We start from the raw sequence: 22,713 nt of genomic DNA on the forward strand, positions 1-22,713 counted from the left end.
TGAAGTTATCTTTACTTGACTTCTGGATTTTGAGATTTTACCTCCCCACTCTCAAGCTTTTCTCTGCAGCATTGGGGGCTAGAAACTCAACTTATTTTTTAAATAAAAGCTCAGAGTCTCACCTAATCACATAACTCCAGGAGCCCAGACATGTAGAAAAACGGGAAACAGGGCAAGTACCCTGAACTTTGGGGAAGAAAGTACTGGGAGTTGAACGCCACATGTTTCTCTCATCTCTGCAATGAGTTTTAAAAAACCTCAGATCTCGCCAATGCCCCTAAACCACATGGGTGTGAGCTGCAGCATGTGACCCAGCCCTGGAGCCCCGCTTTGCAACTGGCCCGTCCGCAGCGCTGGCTGGAGCCAGAACGGAACACCCCAGAACTCTGGGGATCAGCAGGGCTGAACCGTGCAACGATGACCTGCAAATGGAAGAACGCTTTGGAAACAACCTGTCCCAGCGAACGGGATGGGATCTGTGACGGCCGGGCTCCGTGCAGAGGCCACTGGGCATCGCTGCCAGGTGGCCCTGCACTGATTTAGCAGGAACTAGCCATTGCTGTTACTGGGCTTGTTAATGGTTCTCTGGCTGCCCCCCTTCTCCCGCACTCGCCCACCCGATCGGGACCTTTGCTGAAGCCCCGCAAGCCCCCGGATGCTGCTGGGGCCGGGAGGGGGGGGGGGAAGAGACACTGGCTGCCCGCCGGGCTGGCACCCCCGGGCCCTCCTCCTGTGGTGGGGCGCAGGATCCCCGCCGAGCTGGGCAGGGGAAGCCTTGCGCAGGCGCCAGCGGCCGCCTCCCGAGCAGCTGCCCCGGGCATGGCCAGGCGGGCTGCGCTGGGGGACGCGGCCGCGGCTGGGCGCAGAGGGCCGGGGAGGAGGCGCCGCGCTCCTGCCTCCTAGGCGCTCGCTCGCCCCCGGGGCCCGGCTGGGCAGCGCAGTGGCAGCCGGCAGCATGCGCCAGTCCCTGACTCCGCAGCGCTCCAGCGCCGTCCCCCTGCCTGACTCCGCGGGTAAGTGCCCCCCGCCGGGCCGGGCGCTGCAGCGGGCAGTGCCGGGGGCTCGGGGCGCGGCGGGATTGCAGGCAGCCCCCTGCCCCTCGCCCGCTGCCCGCCCCGGGGAGGGCACGTCCAGCCCCGCTCCCCCTGCCCCGGGGCCGGCTGGCGGGTCCCCTGGCCGGGCCGGCGGCGCCCTCGTTGCTCTGCCCGGGCGCCTGGCGCTCTGGGGGAAGCGGGCAGGTCCGATGGCAGCCGGGCGAAAGGCGGGTCGCTCAGCTCCCCGCAGCGGCCCCCTCTCCCCCGTTTACACCGGCAAGGCCCCGCTCCTGCCAGGGAATCGGGTTGATGCCGAGAGAGAGGCGTGGGGCCTGCTGCGCGGTGCAAATCGCTGGCAGTCGGCGGGGTTCCCTCCCTCGCCTTGCGATGCGATGCGATCCGGCCTGGGACCGGAGGTTCCGTCTGCGGCTGGCGCTTCTGTGAACGCGCCAGTCCAGGGGCCCAAGCCCCCGGCCCCTTGCACAGCCACACCAGTGGCGGCATGAGCAGGCAGCAAGTGGTTCAAATCATCCTTTTCTCCAGGCTTGCCTCGGTGGGGCTTCTAAACTTCTTGTTACTGGCCACATTTTGCAAAGCGTTGGCGAGCAGTGGCTTCTCTTTACGCTGGCGCTGGCCGTCCCTCCCTCCTGCCCATTGGTAGTGCCCACAGAGGATTTTTTAAAAATCTGCACATTTTTAAGAGCAAGTTTAATCATTTGGTTCTCGAGCATGGCTCTGAAATCCATTTTCCGTTGAATATGGTGTCTAACACAGGACAATGCAGGTTTACAACAAACACTGTATGGTTAGGTAGCTTCCCGTTTGCAATTGGAGCAGCATGTTTCAGGAAATGTTGCAGAATTCATAGCCTCTCTCCAAGCGCTTTCCCCCTTATCTCCCTAATTTGGTGCGGAGCAGGAAGCTAATGTGTTTTTCAGCCTTTTTATGTATCAGGAACACTACCTGCTCTTGCTCTATGCTTTAATGAAGCGCTAATTCTGGGTCAGGTTCTGCAGTGATGGGGAATGCTGTAGACTTGTTCTTGAGAGCCGCTGAATATATAAAGATTGTTTTGTGCAAGCGGCAAAGAGCCCTGTGGCACCTTATAGACTAACAGACATATTGGGGCATAAGCTTTCGTGGGTGAATACCCACTTTGTCAGACACATGTAGAGTGTCTTGTTTTGTGCAAGGTTTGTTTGAAAGGGTGTTTGTGCAGAAGTCACAGCTCAGGGTACAAGGTGGGTGACAATGTCTTACAGCGGTAAAAGTAGCTTGTGCTAGAGATATTGTGAGCCTGAGCCAGATAATAACAATACCTTTAAATGGCATACCCTTCCTTTTTCCGTCCCCTTTTCGTCCAGTGAGCTGGCCCACACTAGACGTCCCGCCTCCCCCCAAGTATCACTTTTGGCCATATGCTTTCATGGGGCTGTTTGGCTATTTTGAAAGAGATTTTTTAAATCTATTTAATTTATCCTTATGAGAATCATGACAAATAAATATATTTTTCATGCCTCTTTCTTGTTTTAGAGGAAGATATGCTTTAATGCGGTGATCACAAATCTAAGTATGTTCAATTAAATAATTGCACAAAACCACTAGTACAATTCTAAATAAAGGAAATGAATGGTAAAAAGGCTTAATGACCAAGGAATAAGTGTTAAATATGTGCTCATTGTGTGCCATCTTCTCCACTTCTGATAATCATTTTATCTTTTAGTCAATGGTCGAATGATATACACATGACAATACAAATAAAGATAAACTACCCTAAACTTTTAAAAGTGACCTAAGAAACTGGTGTTAGCTTGTTTCTTCCAGTGGGGATATGTGTTATATATTAAAGAGTTGTGAATATCAGGACTCCTAAGGTTTAAAATGAATTATCTTTTTGAAGGACAGACGTATTTTAAATACGTTAGCAAAACGTACAACACAAACAGCACTGATCTCTATCTCCTCCTTTCTCCTTCCCAAAACAATTAAGCATGCATTCAAACCCATTTGCATGCTATTTTATATATTAAACCACTTTAAGTTTACATTCAAGCTAGCTTGTGTATTAACCGTTGATTAAAGTTGGTTAATACAGCAACTCTGTATGAGACAAAATGCAGGACTAATTTAAGTTATTCTTTTATAAAAGAGTTGATGGCATTTTTTACTTTTCTTTCCACAAGCTCTACCCATTTGGCTAAGTTAAACCTGTAAGTCTTTGAGAATTTGAGGTATCCATCTGGAATGTAAATTTATAAAAATAATTAAATTGGGATTTAATAAATAAAATACAAACAATGGAGCATTAGGGAAAGCTAAATTTTAGTATTTGTCAGGCAGTAAATACAAAGAAAATGTTCTCCTTAAAAGTCAACAGATTTGAAATGCTTTAGCAGGGCATATTTTGCATTGTTAACTTATTTGACACATTTAGCAAAATACAAAACAGAAAAATACTTAGCCATCTATACACATGCACACTAATTCATCCTGTAGCCAATAAAAGCCAGGGCCTGGTGATAAGATCTGGCCTGGATATTAGGAGCCACTTTGACTATCTTTGAAGGAAGTGGCTTTAGGGGAAGCTGTTTGAAATCATTTTTTTTTTTATTGAAGCAGTTTTGTACCTGTTCTTTGTTCGTTAACGTTAGCGTGGGTAAGCACTTGTACTAGAGATGCTCTCCCCAGTCTCATGCTGTTATCTCATGAGGCATTGTTCCCCTGAGTTTTTGCCAATCTTTCAAGGCCTTTTTTCATAGGATATCAGAAATATTAAACAAATCAATAACGTTAACAAAGGAGGAATGAGCATCCACCCTGGAGCGGAACTCATCCCCCTACCACAGTGACAAATTGTGTTAGTTCTGAAATGTACGGTATGTAGAAACTTTTTTCCCTAGTGGGTGGCACTTTCAGACTGCTTTTAAAAAGTTAAAGGACTTCACTGAAGTTGATGGCTCCGGGGGGGGGGGGGGCGGGAGGGAGGGAGGGATGCCAGTGTGTGGAATGGTGAAACTACAGGAAAAGTTAACTGGTCAGTGGTATGCAGAGCTAAGGGCCAAATATTTGTAGCTGGCTGGCTGTCGCTGTGCATGATAACTGACCATGACGTCTGCAGCTAAAGTTAATTCAATCAGCCTGGAACCGGAATATTACTGGTATAGAATCATAGAATATCAGGGTTGGAAGGGACCTCAGGAGGTCATCTAGTCGAACCCCCTGCTCAAAGCAGGACCGATCCCCGACTAAATCATCCCAGCCAGGGCTTTGTCAAGTCTGACCTTAAAAACTTCTAGGGAAGGAGATTCCACCACCTCCCTAGGTAACAAGGTATTATTCCTTGATCCTGCAACCCTTACTCACATGAGTAAACCTGATTTACGTATGCAGTCCCAATGAAATCAGTGGGAGTCAGAAATACTTGCACAAGTAGAGGTGACAAAATTGTGATCCCAGTGGCTGTTCAACAAGATGCTGAAGTGTGTGGTACGGCGATGTCATCTGATGCAATGGGACGCTGATCAGGCTGCCCTGATGTCACTGTGTGTAGGGAGGGAAGAGGGAACCTTAAAGACTTTCTGTAATACACAGTGAAATGCAATGTACTGGTCAGTGACCATTTGAGAGATCTACAGAAAACTGGTTTCTTAATGGAGGTGGCCTTCTTAAGGGCTTGTCTACAAACACAAGGTGTTCCACTTTCACTGTATAAGTAGAGTTAAAGCAGTACAATCCATCTTGTGAGCATGCAGTTTTCCTAGTATAAGGGAGTTTTTTACTGGTATTCCTGTATGGGAAGGGGAATAAACTGTACTGTTAAAAGGCACCTTTATATTGATAAAACTGCATCCATAGTAAGGGTTGTACCAATGTAACTATTTAGCTAACAAATCATACCCCTAACCTACATTGTTATATATCAATACAAAATCTTTATATAAACCATGAAGAAAAGCTAATTGGGATTACATCTGGTGTGCCTGGGGAATATGGCCTCAAGACAGAAGGCTGTCTCATAAGGCTGATTGCTGTATAGGTTTCACTGTATTTAAAGTGAGGGGGGGGAATGGGGCGTGTCTGGACCAGCACTTCTCTGTCTCTGTATAGGGAGCTTTGAGTGTGGGATTCTCCTCTGTTAGGCTGGTCCTTTCTTCTCCCAGCAGATTTAGCAGTTCCTCTGGGCTGGTTCTTTATAATACCAGATGGAGACTATTGGGGAAGCCCTTAGAATGTTTAGAAGTTGCTGTTTGGGTGATTCTAAGAACCACAGACTTCACATAACTTGGATTTAGAATCACCCCGACAGCTCCCAAGAGCACTTGCAATCTAGAAAGCCAGGCAGGGGAACCTTTGGAAATATGTTATCCTGCTGGCTGGACTTGACTTGTACTCAGCTATGTTTACATAATTTATAAAATTTAATTAGAAGAATTGATCAGCAAAGTGATTTAAACTTTGCAAAATATACATTGAATAAGTAGGGTTAAAATAGTGTTTGAACATCACAACTGGTTTTCCTGCTGGCAAAGGAATCATTACTTTATATTTACACTCTTTCAGGCACCCTATACATATTTAAACTTATTTTTAAAAAATCTAGTCCATAATCTAAGGATTTATAGGCAGTTTATATACATTTTAATAATCCACAAATTCATTTTACAAACAGCATCTAAAAATACCAGCAGCTTAGTTATAGTTTAATATTTATGACCTGGGATGAGGAAAAATGGTTGTTATTAATGCCCATTTACATAGAAGATTGTGGATACCTGTATTTATTATCATGTGATGAGATCACCTTTTAAATACTTCACTTTTAAAGTGTATGGTGGCTGTTTAATTTAACAAAAGCAAATAGACTAAATAATAATTTATTTAATACATGTACTAGTAATAAAATAATATTAATTGTCACAGACATTAAGGGCTAGATCTGGTGTAAATCAGCATAAATCCACTGATGGCAAATGAGCTATGGAGATTTACACCAGCTGAGATCCATCGCTATATATCCAAACAGTGAGAGATATAACTTAATTCCAGACCTACAGTGGTTCATATATTCAGCTAAAGTGAGAAATGGCTGACGGAAATAAAAAAGAGCTGAATATTACATTGTCAGAGAGAAAATCAAGTTTTGACAGCATGTGGTGGTGGGAGGGTGACCAGATGTCCCGATTTTATTGGGACAGTCCCGATATTTGGGGCTTTATATGGGCTCCTATTACCTGTCACCCCCGTCCTGATTTTTCACACTTGCTATCTGGTCACCCTAGGCGGTGGGAGGGGGACTTTGGGAAATGGTTGCTGTTCCCAGATGGAATTAGCGAATTCTATTGTGTATGTGTGTTTTTAGGGTCATTCAATAGAAGAAAAAGAAATTCCCTCTACGTAACTGTGACTCTCCTCATTGTGTCAGTATTAATTCTTACGGTGGGCCTAGCTGCTACAACAAGAACCCAAAATGTGACTGTTGGAGGTTATTACCCTGGGGTTATTGTAAGTATAGAACTCGTAGGTAGGTCTAGAAAACTTATTGCCTACAAAGTCGTTTGTAATGCTGCAAATGTTATAAAAGGGTGACCCTCTCCTAAATACTAACGTCTGCTCAGCTACTTTATTGCCATTTATTATGTATTATTGTTTTGCACATTCCAACTCATGTCCATGTGAAAATCCCATCCAGTCAAATTGCGGTCTTCTCCAATCTAGGCTTGCGCAATAATGATATGTTGATCTACACAGCTCCAAATCCTCCAGATAAATGTGATTTTTGGCTGACATATGGTTTGTTGTAAAACATTTTTAGTTTGCATAAGTCTGATTCATCCAGTGTGGGGTAAGAGAGAGATGCCAAAAACAGCTGGGAAATCAAGGCCCAAAACATTAGTTCCGCTGAGCTCATGTGTGTAATCGTGTATAAAGTTACATTCAAAGTTGTTTACAGGGTCACAGCCCCAGACTGGAAAAAACTAGGAACAGTTGAAGAAGCGGAAAGAAGTTAGTGCTAGATTTCTTCATTTTACAAGCTGACAAGGGATTGATCCATGTCAAAACTGTTAGCATGCCAATTTCTATTTTAAAATTAAAATGGGAAAATAAGATCCTATCACAGACCTCTTGAAAGTCATTCATAAAGCGTAAACATTTATTTAGTGATGGGAATATGATTTTGGAGCCTAAACACTTTGAAGTTCTCTGGTTGGAAGCCAGAGCTGATTGCTAGCGATTGAAAGTTGTTACCTTTTTACAGCTGTCTGGACTATATGAGGAGTGTTGTTAATCTCAATAGAGTTTGTACCTCCAATGAAAAAGTGTCTCCATCAGCAAAAAAACCAAAACCCTTCACTGTTCCCATTGGCACTCAGATTCTTGAGGGCACTGATTTAATTAACATACTCAGCGTAGCAGGCAGGGCCACCTGACTATTCAGATTGCATCCCTGCCTGTTAGTTTGTTAATCAGCTGGATGGAAATGTGCGGTGACCTCACGTACCTTTCTGCACATGAGAACATTGTAATCTGTTGCTGCGTTATCCAGTACATACTTAAAATAGCCAGTGTTTCACAACGCTCTGGAGTTTCTCTTTACTCCTTCAAAGAGACTGCTGGAAGGTATGCACATGCTATGAGATTTCCCAAAGAAGCTAGCTTCTATAGCTCCAGAGGAATGGCTTCGTTCTGATTGTAGCACCCTGGGAAAGTCTTGTTCACACATTTGAATTGCAATAGAACATGCCGAAGTGCAGATTATTCAATGCCCTTGTTATGGCAGAAGACGAAAACCCTAATCCATTGAGTTAACAATTAGTTTTTTTCTGAAAACAGGCGAGTTTTTGGCTCTGTTTGGATATTTTTTCCATAAGGGACTCATTCGGTCACATTCTATTCTTAGTCCCATTGATTTCCCTGGGAGATCTGTGCAAAGATCAAAGGTAGAATTGTTTCTGTAGGAAGTCATCGTTAAACACAGACATATTAATAATACTTAGCACTTTTCATCCAGTAATCTCAAAGTGCTCTATAGTCTATGAGTAAGTAATGCCCATTTTATAGATTGGCAACGGAAGCATAAGGAGGTTAAGTGATTTGTTTTAGGTCATGCAGGAGAACTGTAACAGTTCTGAGTAGGAACCCAGGTGTCCTGAATGCAGTGTCTTGTTTAAAAGAAAACTCATTTATATGCTATCTCTCACCTACTTAGTTAATTTGTGTGGAGTCCTACGTTTTGTTTGAAGTTTGTAATAATAGATTTTACACTATTCTACAGTGCTGACAGTGTTTCTAATAACTGATTGGCTTAGTACTAATTTATTTCTTTCCTTTATTTTGTCTGTTCTGTGCAAACAGAGTTTACCAAGGTGGCTGATGAAGAACTGTGTTAAATTGATGTTTGTCTGAATCAAGTGATTACTTCCTTGGGCTTTTGTTCTTCTTGTGGGAATTTCAATAAAAATGTACCCTGGGTTGCTTTTTACTGTTAACATGGGAAACAGAAGGAACTGGGGCCAGATCCTCAGCTGGCATAACTCGGCATAGCTCCATTGACTTCCCTGCCTGTTTACACAAGCTGAGGATCCGGCCTTGGAGATATAGGTAACACAACACACAGTCATGCTGTAGTGTGGGATGCTTAACCTTTGTGACACTGAGGGCTCTGTGGTTTATTTGCTGGGAATGCCTAATTTGTGCATTCACAGAAGGCAGTGTGGCCTGTTGGATGGAGCACTGGCCTGGGACTCAGCAAACCTGGGCTCTGTTCCCAGCTCTGCCACTGGCCTGCTTGGTGACCTTGGACAAGACGCTTCTGCTCTCTGCGCCTCAGCTTTCCCACGTGTAAAGTGGGGATAATGCTACTCCTTTGTAAAACACTTGGAGATCTACTGGTAAAAGTGCTATTATTGACATAACTTCAGATATGAAAAGTAAAGCACAGCCACCCATTATAACTGCGTTTATGTTTATAGGCCCTGGTTCAACACAGCATTTATGGTGCTTAAGCCTCATTGGCTTCAGTGATACTTCAGTATGTCTGAAATTAAGAACATAAGAATGGCCATACTGGGTCAGACTAATGGTCCATCTAGCCCGGTATCCTGTTCCGACAGTGGCCAATGCCAGGTGCTTCAGAGAGAATGAACAGAACAGATAATCACCAAGTGATCCATCCCCGGTCACCCAGTCCCAGTTTTTGGCAAACCGAGGTTAGGGACACTTCAGAGCATAGTTTTGCATCCCTGCCCATCTTGGCTAATAGCCGTTGATGGACCCATCCTCCATAAATTATCTAGTTCTTTTTTGAATGCTGTTATAGTCTTGGCCTTCACAAAATCCTCTGGCTGTGCGTTGTGTGAAGAAATACTTCCTTTTGTTTGTTTTAAACCTTCTGATTATTAATTTTATTTGGTGACCCCTACTTCCTGTGTTATGAGAAGGAGTAAATAACACTTCCTTATTTACTTTCTCCACACCTGTCATGATTTTGTAGACCTCTATCATATCTCCCCTTAGTCATCTCTTTCCCAAGTTGAAAAGTCCCAGTCTTATTAATCTCTCCTTATATGAAAGCTGTTCCATACCCTTAATAATTTTTGTTGCCCTTTTTTGGACCTTTTCCAATTCCAATATATCTATACTATATTATAAATATATATATATTATATATTTCCAATTCCAATATATATCCAATATATGAGATGAGGTGACTAGATTTGCACACAGTATTCAATATGTGGGCGTACCATTGATTTATATAGAGGAACTATGAATTTCTGTTTTATTATCTATCGCTTTCCTAATGATTCTCAACATTCTGTTCGCTTTTTTGACTGCCGCTGCACATTGAGTGGATGTTTTCAGAGAACTATCCACAGGGACTCCAAGATCTCTTTCTTAAGTAGTAACAGCTAATTTAGACCCCATCATTTTATATGTATAGTTGGAATTATGGTTTCCAATGTGCATTACTTTGCATTTATCAGCATTGAATTTCAGCTGCCATTTTGTTACCCAGTCACTCAGTTTTGTAAGATCCCTTTGTAACTTTTTGCAGTCTGCTTTGAACTTAACTATCCTGAGTAGTTTTATATTATTTGAAAATTTTGCCACCTCACTGTTTACCCCTTTTTCCAGATCATTTATGAATATGTTGAACAATACTGGTCCCAGTACAGACTCCTGGGGGACGCCATTATTTACCTCTCTCCACTCTGAAAAATGATGGTTTATTCCTATTCTTTGTTTGCTATCTTTTAACCAGTTACTGATCCATGAGAGAACCTTCCCTCTTATTCCATGACATCTTACTTTGCTTAAGAGCCTTTGGTGAGGGACCTTGTAAAGGCTTTCTGAAAATTTAAGTACACAATATCCTTTGGATCCCCCGTATCCACATGCTTGTTGACCCTCTCAAAGAATTCTAGTGGATTGGTGAGGCATGATTTCCCTTTACAAAAACCATGTTGACTCTTTCCCAACAAATCATGTTCATCTCTGTGTCTGATAAATCCGTTCTTTACTATAGTTTCAACCAATTTGCCTGGAACTGAAGTCAGGCTTACTGGCCTGTAATTGCTGGGACTGCCTCTGGAATCTTTTTTAAAAAATTGGCATCACATTAGCTATCCTCCAGTCATCTGGTACAGAAGCTGATTTAAATGATAGATTACTGTGGTGGGGCGCGTGCCCCACACAGGCAGGAGAAGGGTTAAGGCAGTTTTGGAGAGGCTGCACAGAACCCAGCCAGTCACGAAAGGGCTCACTGGGAGAGCCAATCAAGAGAAGGCTTGCTGGAGCAGCCTATATATAAAGGGCTGCTCAACAGAGCAAAGGCAGTCTCTCCCTGGAGGGCAAGGCAGAAGAAGTGTCTGCAGAGGAGCACTGGAGAAGTAGGGATGCTCTTGGCTGACCATGGCCAGACTGAAGCAAGGGCAGGGAAGGTGGTAGGGCAATAGGGGAAGTGGCCCAGGGAAAGTAGGCAGAGGGAATAGGAGGAGGGGCAGTAAGTGGCTGCCAGCTATAGAGTCCCTGGGCCGGGTGGGATTGGGTCCCCACCTCCCCTTTTTTCCCTACTTGCCAATGAGGAGAGTGGCCTAAATCCAGACTGCAGTTTGCCCCTGAAGCCAGGGGCTAGACTAGAAACTGCAGTTGGCTGCTGAGGCAAGTAGAGGGACCGAGGACGGCCCCTCCCCTGAAACGGGGGAGGCAGTGGGCTGGGGCACAGCCAGAGGAGCATGTCCCAAAGAGGATGCCACGGTCCAGGAGCAACGCAAGTCCAGGAAGTGGTGGAGGAAGTGGAAGTAAAGGCGAGTGAGAAACCTCTAGTAAAAGGCACCCTGGTGGTCCAAGAGAGCTAATTCCCAGCACGACCAGCAGGAGGCTCCGTGGTGGTGTGTCTCCACCGTTATAGTTACATACTACAATTAGTGTTTGAAAATGGATTAGAATTTGGGAGGAGAGTCTGAGGACGTGTCTACACTACAAACTCTGGTTGCCGCAGTTAGGATATTGCCCATGCATGCGCACACTTGGCTCCTTGAGTGGACACTGCACATACTCACCAGGAGTGCTTGTGTGAATGTACAGTGCAGTGCACCATGGGTAGGCATCCCAGTGTGCAACTTGCTATGATCTGGTTCACTGTCTTTTGGGAAATGTTGGTGATGCATTGTGGGACAAAAAACAACTCGCACAGAGGTGACTGGGAACAAGGGGTCATGTTTCCATCGTGCAACTTTCTCCATTCCATAATGCCATCCTTATCCCATCATTTTTGCACCTTTTTTTTAAATCTCACAAACCTGCATGGCACTTCTCACTGTCTGCCATCTCTGACAGACTCATGGAGCCTCCACAGCTCTGCACTACTGTCATCAACAGGACAAACGATCCCCTGATATTTGCAGAGCCAGAGGAAGAAGCGGAGCAGTGGGGGACATGATGATTTTGTGGAGGGACAGTTTGCTGTGGGACACAGAAAAAAACAATTAAAGGTTATTGGCGGCATTCATGGAGCAGTTGCAGACAGCTGAGTGTTGTGTCTGTGCCCAAGAAACAAGCACTGACTGGTGGGATCGCATTGTAAGGCAGGTTCGGGATGACAAACTGTAGCTGCAGAACTTTCAGATGCAAAAGGCCACATTCCTGGATCTGTGTGCCGAGCTCACCCCAGCCCTCCAGCACAGGGACACCAGAATGACAGCTGCACTGACAGTTAAGAAGTGAGTGACGGTAACTCAGCGAAAGCTGGCAGTGCTGGATTGCTACTAGTCAGTGGGAAATTGTTTTGGAGTTGGTAAATCCACAATGGGGGCTGTTGCCATGCGAGTATGGGGGGCCATTAAACTGCAGGACATAGTGGATGGATTTGCAGCAGTGGGGTTCCCGAACTGCGGTGAGGCAATAGGGATATGCTTGCCGTCTGTTTTAGCACCAGCCCACTTTGCCACAGAGTACATCAACAGGAAGGGCTACTTTTCTGTGGCTATGCAAGGGTTGGTGGGTCATCGGTAAGGCTACGAGTTAGTCACGGAGGTCACAGAATCTTGAGCACCTGGGTGGCGGGGGAGCCCCACAGTTCCCAGCAGCTGCAGGTGGCAGGGGGAACCCCCGCAGCTCCCGGCAGCAGTGGTGTCCCCCCACCCCCAGCGGCTGCATGCGACTCCTAGCCCCTGTGCAGCTGCCCTGCTTCAGGTGGTGTGGGGACCTGCAGATCCCCATTTTGTTGGGTATATTTTTAGTAAAAGCCACAGACAGGTCACGGCTTCCGGGAATTTTTCTTTTTTGCTTGTGACAAAATCTTAGCCTTCATCATCAGGGATACTTCACCAACATCAGTGTGGGCTGGTCAGGGAAGACACTCGCATCTATAAGAGCACAAGGCTGTTCAGAAAGCTGTGAGCAGGGACATTCTTTCCTGACCAGCAGATTACCATTGGGGATGTTGAAGTGCCAATAGTGATCCTGAGGAACCCAGCCTACCCCTTGCTCTCCTGGCACATGAAGCCGTACACCAGCCACCTCACAGCACCAAGGAAAGATTCGCCTACCAGTTCAGCAGGTGCAGAATGACAGTTGAATGTATGTTTGGTAGATTGAAAGGGTGCTGGCGTTGTTTACTCACTGGATTGGATCTCAATGAAAAAGCTATCCCAATGGTTATAGCTTCATGTTGTATCCTGCCCACTATCTGTTAGGCAAAGGGGTAAAAGTTACTGCCAGGGTGGAGGGCCGAGGTGGAGCAGCTGAATTCACACAGCCAGACTGAGTTCACATGGCCAGACTGAGTTTGCACAGCCAGACACCAGGGCTATTAGAGCTCAATGCGGAGCTATGCAGCTGAGGAGGCCTTGAAAGAGCTTTTTGACAGTCAGCTGCAGTAATGTGCTGCGGTGAACTGTGCTCTGTCTGGCCCTGCAGTTCTGGGGGCTGTTAGGAATTGTGTGGTGCTTGGTGTACATTTATGACTATAACCCTGTCTGGTAATGCACCTATTAATTTTGCAGTGCTTATTGTATATTCATAATTATTACTCGGTGTTTGTCACTGATCCTGTGAGTTCTGGTGCCCTGTACAATAACAAGTAGTGGGCGCTTTCAGTAGCACTTGGCATTCTGCAGCATATACTGTGAAGTAATAAAAATGAATTATTTACCAAAAAATAAATTTTATTGCATATCAAAACCAGTGCAAAATTCCAACGTGCAATTAAAAAGCAAATACAATAAAAACTTCTGAATTAAATTAACAGAACTTCACAAGAGGAACGAACACTCCTGTCCAATTCAGTTCTTATTGGCTACACATATAGCAATCGTAGCTCTCACAGGTCAATGTATGTGAAACAGCCCATGATGCCATGTGAAATGTTGGGGGGTGGATGTGTAGGTAGATGCTCAAATCGAGTTCTCCAACGACTGCAAAGGGAGGTGAGCCCTTGATTGTTGGACCTGTAGGTCATCAAGACTCTACAGCATCTGTGTATGCTGCCGGAGAAGCCCCATTATATCCTGGTGCATCTCCCTCTGTGTCTTCTGGGGCTTTCTCCTGTTTGCTCTTTCCCTGTCCATTCTCTCTGCAATATTCACCCTCCAGGCCCTCTGCTCCCGGTCTGATGCAGCCCTGGCTTGCAGGCTCTCACCAAACGTATCCTCCCATGTCCTCTTCTTTCTTCTCCTTATCATGGTCAGGTGTCTGAAGGGGGGACCCCTTGTTGGAATTTTTAATAGTGGAAATATTAATATGGGAGATAAATTCCTTTCTTAAGTCCAAAGGCCAAATGGTTATTTTATACAATTGCTCTCCCCCGAACACAGTAACAAAGTATTCATAAGCATATGATCAGTATGCTTACAAATCAGCCAGACCCAGGGAAAACCGTCTCATTCTGGCAGGCTCCAGCATGATCAGGTAGGGTCTGACAAAGAACCCTCAAATTCATAACTCTTTTTGCAAATGTATGATGTCACGGCCAATTACTGACTTCAGCTAAAAAAAACACTTTGAGACAGCTCACCCTTATGTTCAGTCTTAATCTAGATAAGATTCACAACACCCTTTTTCCCTGAGGCCTTTTCTCCTGCTTGCTTCTTGCTGACCAGCAGTTCTTCCATTGCTTCTGGGTTCACATAGGCCCTAATTTTTGAGATAACATTGGCATGTGTGGCAAGAAGGTCCATGCTGGCTCCTTCTAAGACCGATTCCGTCTGTCGTGTTTAAAACTATCTGCAGTTGCCCCCTAAGATCCCTGTGAGCTGCGTGGCTGTGCAGGTGCTCAAGAAACCCACCCTGGGACCTGCCACAGCCGGGGGAGGGATGCCCCTGCTGCCGGATCCCAACCTGCTGGGCCATGGGGCACCCCTCCCCCAACCCCAACTCTGCTGCAGTGTGGCCAGGGCTGGCCCCAAGCGTGGCCGGAGTGGCCCAGACCCAGCCGTGGACAGGTCGTCCAGACCTGCTGCGGTGATGTTGCCTCAGCCACAACCAGACTGGCCTGGCCCCCACCACGGCCGGGGAGCCCTCCCCCAGCCCAGACTTTCTGGGGCTGGAGTAGGGGTGCCTATCCTGCAGCCCCAACCCCAGAGCTGCCATGGCGGGGAGAGACCAGCCCAGGTGCTGCTGCTGTGAGGAGAGAGAGCTGGGGGGAGTCCTCTCTCCCCGCTGTAGCCCCTGAGCACCCTCCTGCACCCCAAACCCCTCATCCCCGGCCCCATCCCAGAGCCCTCACCCCCTGCACCCCAGTCCTCTGCTCCAGCCCTGAGCCCCTCATCCCCGGCCCCATCCCAGAGCCCACATCCCCAGCTGGAGCTCTTACACCCCTTCCCTTCAACCCTCTACTCTGGCCCTGAGCCCCTCATCCCCGGCCCCATCCCAGAGCCCTTACCCCCAGCACCCCAGTTCTCTGCTCCAGCCCTGAGCTCCTCATTCCCGGCCTGCCCCCCCCCCACCAGCCAGAGCCCTCACACCCCTGCATCCCAACCCTCTACTCCAGCCCTGAGCCCCTCATCCTGGGCCTCACCCCCGGGCCTGCACCCCCAACCAGAGCCCTCACACCCCTTCACCCCCCGCAAAAAGTTGCATGTCTGTAAAAAGTTGTATGACCAATTCTGAGAAACAAAACCAAACAATAAAAAAATACCTGGCGCTTGCAGTTATTTCTTGCTACTCTAATAAAATACGAATTATTTGTGCTAAGAGAAGTTAAATCATGGCAGGTGGATAAGATAGGTGCACAAACTGAGAGCAAATCTCTAATCTATCATACTCATTATTGCTACTGTAGCACCTTATCTGACCCCCATCACTACAGTGTCTGAGCACCTTACAATCTTTTAATGTATTTATCCTCACAACACCCCTGTGAGGCAGGGAACTATTTTACAGATGGAGAACTGAGGCACGGGGAGGCTAAGTGAAATGCCCAAGGTCACATAGAAGGTCTGTGGCGGAGCAAGGAATGGAATCCAGATCTCCTATGTCCCAGGCGAGTGCCTTAAGTCCTGGACTATCCTTCCTGTAATGCATTTTAGTGAGCAGGCTTCCAAATTTCCTTTTCAAAACCATCCTCCCACTGATCAGGTGGTTACATTTCCGATACCCCTGCCCCAGAAGAAAACCATCAAAATGGGAAATCACAGAAATTATTACTTGACACTTTATTCTTTTCGTGCCATTAGTTATTCATAAAATGCATAAATCAACATCAAGATATCTGGGGTTAATTTTATTGTTTAGCAAAACTAGCTAAGTAGTTGCCTTTTTACATGATCCATTATGCCTCCTAGGGACCCTGCCTGTTTTGGCCAATGTACCTTGTGCATGACATTGCTCTGGATAGCAGATTCTTATGATGACGTTTTGGGGATAAGACTTTTTGTTGGTGTGTTTTTTCTTCTTGTACCTTAAGTTTGAGTTAACATGTGAGCGGAGAATTGGAGTGAAAGATATTTAAGGGAGTATTTGGTGGGTGTAGGCAAGATTGCCATCCCCATGTGTTCGGAAATCATGAACCAGGCCCAAAAAATTACAAGCTTTGCTTAAAAACAATGAGATTTTTTACAACAAAAGTTATAAATTTATCTTTGGGTTTTAGAGACTTCAGATTTCATAATTGCAAGCTTTTCTCCACAACTGAGGGCTAGAAACCTTTTTGTTTGGTTTAAAGGCAAGCTGAAATTCTCGTGTAATCACACGAGTCCAGGAGCTGGGAGTTTAAAAAGAAAAAGCACCACCAAATATCATGAGACTTGATCTGTAAGACAGCTGGGTTTGGAAATGTGACTGTTTTTGTGGAGGCCACACAATGCTTACTGAGATGTCTTCATATTACATCCAAATGTAAGTGTAAAAGGCCATTCCGGGAAGCTATGTACTCTTTTGGTGTGACAGCAGATTCCAATGCCACCCTAAATGCCATCTCTTTCTTACAGTACTAACACAGCTTTGGTTGTTTTGTTCTTTTCCTCTCTGAATGTAGCCACCGGTGTATAACATGACAACTCAGGCTCACTGAGTTCTCTTTCCCTTTGGTGACGAATGAAGTCTGGTAAATACCAATACAGTATTTTTCTGTCTACCCCTGCTATACTGGGTGGACAGACCCATGGACACTGTTACTGCTGCATCTGCACAAGTTTCATTCATACTTTTCCATTTCAGTTATTATTGCATTTCACCTTTTGGTCTGTGGCTATTCTCTACAGCCAAGTGCACATTTCTCTTTAAATGTATGTCAGATCAATTGTGTACAGACACATGCAAGTTTTCTTAAATATCTGCTCTAGATACCTGCTAAACCACCTTGCCCGGCTGCTTAAACGCTGTCAGGTGAAAAGTGCTGTCTATGGCTTTATTGCTAATAGTGCTGTAGATTCCTATGTTGAAATAATTTGAAAAGTGTAATTTGATATTTGTGAGTTTTGCTGTTTGACTCCTTTTTGCTCAGTTTGGACAATGAAAATAGACCAGTCAGTTTCACTTTCTGCTTCTTTTGCATTACACAATAATACTGAAGTATTTGGGTTGCAAACAAAGCAGGGAAGGACTTAAATCCAAACGTCTGTTTTCATTCACTTTGTGTTGGCTAAATTTCATGGACGTTTCGATTAATATAGGTTGTAGAAAACAAATTTTCCTTTTCCAGAACCCAAATGTGGATCACAAGCTACTTGTCTCTGTTCCTTGAATCATTCTAATGTGGTCATTCAGGGACACTCTTCCCTGTTTTATTTCTTGGGTAGCTGCTACCAGCATCTAGACCAAAATCCTCAAAACCTACAGCAGCTGATCAATTGGGTTTTCAGATTTAATAAGAGGATCAATAGCATTCAATCATTAGGTTAATAAACAAACTATATAAAACAGGCACAGCAGGGTCTATTGTACTGAGACATTATGCTGACTAAGGGCAGTGAGATTATTTTCTAATAGTTTGCTTTAGGATTATTGTTAATTGTCCTCAAAAGCATCTCGTGACACCCCTTTAAATGAGGCAGGAATGGAAGAAGTTAAATGAGTGCTAGTATGAATGTCAGTGCAATAAATACAAAAATGTACTTCTAATGACTAACAATCTCATTGTTTAATTTAAGATTTTGGTGATCCTTGGCACAGTCTTAGGCCCAGGTCTTGCAAACATTTATTGCATTGTCCCGTTGATTTCCATGGGTCTGCTCCACATACATAAAGTTATTTGCGTGCGTAAATGTTTGCTGGAGGGGGCGTGCATGGGCCAACTTTTTTCCAAGAAGACCAGCAATACAAATCCTCATCTTGCATCCGTTTTCCAATGTTTTTTTTATTTTTAATTTTTTATTTTTAGTTTTTATATTTTTCACGTTTCTATATTTTTTTTAATTTTTATATACTTGAGGTAATTTTTATTGCCGTGTAAATTGTGTACTCAGCAATTCAGGTAGGAAGAATTAGAGGCATCACACCACGAACATGATTCCAGCATTTGTTGTCTTCAGCTGCATGAGATTTTAAATTTGGGCCTCTTGTAAAAAGAGGAAAGGTTAAATGTTTGAAATACATTTTTTTGTTGCTTCTGGGTCTAACCCTACTCTGTGTGTATGCTAACTATGGTGGGTATCTTCCATATGTAAACATTTGCAATATGTTGCTTTTCAGCTTGGTTTTGGGTCATTTCTTGGAATAATTGGATCAAACTTGATAGAAAACAAAAGACAAATGGTAAGTTCAGTATCTGTATAGCTAATTTATTTTAAAAATTACCAAAACAATAGTAATAAACCTTCTTTTTAAAGTGCTAGAATGTGTTTGCCTAGCACTAAAGTACCGCCTTTGTCAGCCTTACATTTTTGTAGACTTGTTGAACAGTAACGAATGAACTTCCATGTCTTTGTCTCATTTGTAGTTAAGTTTAAAGGGCCAGCTATTCCACTGCTGTAATTCACTGTAGCTCCATTAAGGTCATTAGAGCTGCCCTGACCTTACCAGCTGAGGATCTGGCCCAAAAACCCTGAATAAAAAGAGCCAGCACAATGGTATTACTGACAACCCGAAAATACTCTTTAAGTCTGGAACCCACAGTCCTTCCTTAGGCAAAACTTCTGCTCTGCTGGTGCCTTACATATGACACTCCTGTTACATGTATTAACAGGGTGGCTTGTCCATGGACTGGAGAGCCTGGGCCTAAGTCTTTACAGAATGAGCCAGGTGAGTGGAATCAGGTGATTCCAGTATAAAAGGATCAGGAAGTTGCAGCGAAGGGGGAGAAGCTTAGGAAACTGCAACTACGCCTTTAGACACTTAAGGGAGTAGTCGAAGGCTCCTGCAGGGCCCTGAGTCACCAAGTGGAAGACATCAGCTGCGAAAGCCTGTGGAGAAGGGTTTCAGAGTAACAGCCGTGTTACTCTGTATTCGCAAAAAGAAAAGGAGTACTTGTGGCACCTTAGAGACTAACACATCCGATGAAGTGAGCTGTAGCTCACGAAAGCTTCAAATAAATTGGTTAGGCTCTAAGGTGCCACAAGTACTCCTTTTCTTTTTGTGGAAAAGGGCAAACTCCAGGCAGGAGGTACTGGGAAGCAGACAGACCGACCGACCCTCAGAGAGGAAGGGCTGTGCCCAGCTGAAACTGGGATGAAGCCTGTGAGAGTTTGAGTTCTGTTTTCAAAGACTTTGTGTTATTTTGGACAACCGGGAGAGAAAGACTGAACTAGGGGAGGGCCTGGAGGGCCAGTGTGCACTTAGAGACTAAATAAATGGGACCCCTTGAGGGGATTCTTTGAATTACCCGGGGACTGAAGAAAGAGGAGAAAGGGCAGGGCACTGCAGACTGACCTCTGGCCACAAGGGGCAGCTCAGGAGGCAGCCAACCCTGTTACAGGACGCCAGAATATTAGCCGTCTTTTCAACTGAATCACATTGTTGACTCATATTTAGTTTGTTACCCACTATAACCCCCCCCATCCTTTTCAGCACTATTACTGCCTAGCCAGTTATTCCCCATTTTGTGGCTGTACATTTGTTTGTTTTTCCTTCCCAAATAAAATACTACACACTTGTCCTTATTGAATTTCATCCTGTTGATTTCAAACCAGTTCTTTAATTTGTCAAGGTCATTTTGAATTCTCATCCTGTTCTCCAAAGTGATTGCAACCCCTCCCAGCTTGGTGTCACCCGCAGATTTTATAAGTGTATTTTCCACTCCATTATCCAAGTCCTTAATGAAAATATTGAATAGTACAAGACCCAGGACTTGATCGCTGCAGGAGCCCACTTGATACACCCTCCCAGTTTGGCAGTAAACCATTGATAAGTACTCTTTGAGTATGGTCTTTCAAACACTTGTGCACTCACCTTATAGTAATTTTGTCTAGTACCCATTTCCCTAGTTTGCCTATGAGAATGTCAAGTGAAACTATGTCAAAAGCTTTAGTAAAATCAAGCTATAGGATGTCTGCAGTTATCCCCCTATCCACTAGGCCAGTAACCCAGTCAACGAAGAAAATTAGGTTGGTTTGTAATGATTAGTTCTTGACAAATCCATGTTGGTTATTACTAATAACCCTATTATCCTCTAGGTGCTTACACATTGATTTTATAATAATTTGTTCCAGCATCTTTCCAGTTAGGCTGACTGGTCTGTAATTTCCTGTGTCCTGTTTGTTCCCCTTTTTAAAGATAGGTATGACTTGCCCTTCTCTGGGACTTCATCCATCCTCCATGAGTTCTCAAAGATAATCACTAACGGTTCTGAGATTGCTTCAGCTAGTTCCTTATGTACCCTAGGGTGAATTTCATCAGGTCCTGCCAACTTGAATACATCTAACTTATCTAAATATTTTTAACCTGTTCTTTCCCTACTTTGACTTGTATTCCTTCCCCTCTGTTGTTAATATTAATTGTGCTATGTATTTGGTCACAATTTACCTTTTTAGTGAAGACTGAAGCAAAATAAGCATTAAACACCTCAGCCTCCATGATGTCATCAGTTATTAGCAGTCTTTCCTTGCTAACTAGAGGACCTACACTTTCCTTGTCTTCCTTTTTATCTGAATATATTTATAGAATGTCGTCTTAGTCCCTTTTATGTCCCTTGCTGGGTGTAACTCATTTTTGCCTTCGCTGTTTAGATTTGCATGAGGAGTGATTATGCATGATAAAACGTAGAGAAGTTTGTCATGAATGTTCCACACTTGCCATGCTCAGAACTTGAAACACTGTTGTTTCTTCTGTTGTTAGCAGTGTGCATGCAGCTTATCTGAGGAATGTTTGGGAAATGACCACTCCTTTCACTGAATAACTCCAATCTGCCGTACTGAACTTCTTGAAATTTAAAAAAAAAAAAAAAAAGTAAGCTAAGTTGAAGCATGGAAGACATGAGCCCCACAGGAGCGGTTTTGAGAAAGTTTAAGTTTTGAGCAAGTGAAAAGGTGTCAGAGGTCAGGATGGAACTTGGAACAGAACTGTATTTACGTGGGAACTTCCTGAGCCCATAACTGTACCTATTCGCAACATACCTGTACCTACCTACACGTTAACTCCCTGCCATCTTCCTCCTCCTCCTCCCTTAATGTTCAGGAAAGCAGGGTACCAGGGTAATGGCCAAGAGATTTCCCTGTAGCACCTCATATTCCAACATATCAAAGCACTTTATGCACCTCAGGTGACACCTGCAAAAAAGGGGGGAAATGAGCTTGTGCCCTGCCTTTTTTTTTTCTTCCTTCTTGTTTGTCATATAGGAAAGGCCTGAAATAATTATTTTCACAAAAAGTTACTTCTTGCTTGTAAATTCAGGTCCTATGAAGCCTGAAAGACTGCAGTATTTGGAGAAATAGTGAAATGATATCACAAGAGCAATGAGAGGGGAAAGTTGGGCAGGGAAGGTATTTTTAATCAGGCTTTTCAAAATTATGTTTTCCTTTTGCTTATATCCATTTAACTCCAATGCCTGACTAATGCTTTGGAGAAAGGAAGCCTTTGTTAAAGAATGAACATCTTCCCTCTCCCATCCTGTCAGCTGAGGTTTGAGAGATAACAATGTACATCCTTGGAGAACCCCAGCAAGTCCTCCAGCAAAACCAAGGGAAACCAGTGTTGTCAGCCCTGATATTTATAAGGTAAAAAAAACAAGCAAGAAAGAAAAATGTAAACAACCCTTTTGGGCTGTCTTTAAGAAGCAAAAATTAGCACATGGGAGCACTCTGGCCCAATCCAGGAAAATATTTAAGCACAGGCTTAACTTTAAGCATGTGCACTGTCCCCTTAAACTCAGTGGAATACTCAAGTGCTTAAAGACAGGTTTCAGAGGAACAGCCGTGTTAGTCTGTATTCGCAAAAAGAAAAGGAGTACTTGTGGCACCTTAGAGACTAACCAATTTATTTGAGCATGAGCTTTCGTAGCTCACGAAAGCTCATGCTCAAATAAATTGGTTAGTCTCTAAGGTGCCACAAGTACTCCTTTTCTTCAAGTGCTTAAAGTTAAGCGCATGTTTGAGTACTTTGTTGGACTGAGCCAGGGTACTCAGAACGCTGTACGATCAAGCCCCATGTCTTTCCTGTGCTCATATCATACTGTATTTGAAATCATTTTTAATAAGTCACTTTTCTGAGGGGTGATGCACAATTCTTTTTTGGCCTTACTGTATTTATCAATCAATCTAAAATCAGATTAAATATTTATTTTAAAGCCAAATGATGTGGCATGATT

The 22,713-nt window shown here is 44.3% G+C and overlaps 1 protein-coding gene across 5 annotated transcripts in view; it reads left to right on the top strand.

The window, feature by feature from the left end:
* Window positions 1-755: 755 nt before the first annotated feature.
* The window catches only part of TMEM255A (transmembrane protein 255A), a 59,145-nt gene continuing 37,187 nt past the window's right edge, over window positions 756-22,713 (top strand). For 3 of the 5 annotated variants that reach the window (XR_012160987.2, XR_012160988.2, XM_073361312.2), the window contains exons 1-3: window positions 757-1,013; window positions 6,394-6,536; window positions 18,666-18,728. Coding sequence is in view for 3 of the 5 variants with exons in the window: in XM_073361312.2 (XP_073217413.1) it covers window positions 956-1,013; window positions 6,394-6,536; window positions 18,666-18,728 (264 nt within the window). In the remaining 2 variants the exon portion in view is untranslated. Of the gene's footprint in view, window positions 1,014-6,393; window positions 6,537-18,665; window positions 18,729-22,713 lie in introns of all 5 variants that reach the window. The other 2 variants (XM_073361313.2, XM_073361314.2) reach the window with 1 other exon arrangement.

Source organism: Lepidochelys kempii, chromosome 9, assembly GCF_965140285.1.
Source record: "Lepidochelys kempii isolate rLepKem1 chromosome 9, rLepKem1.hap1, whole genome shotgun sequence".
In the NCBI taxonomy this organism is placed as follows: domain Eukaryota; kingdom Metazoa; phylum Chordata; order Testudines; family Cheloniidae; genus Lepidochelys; species Lepidochelys kempii.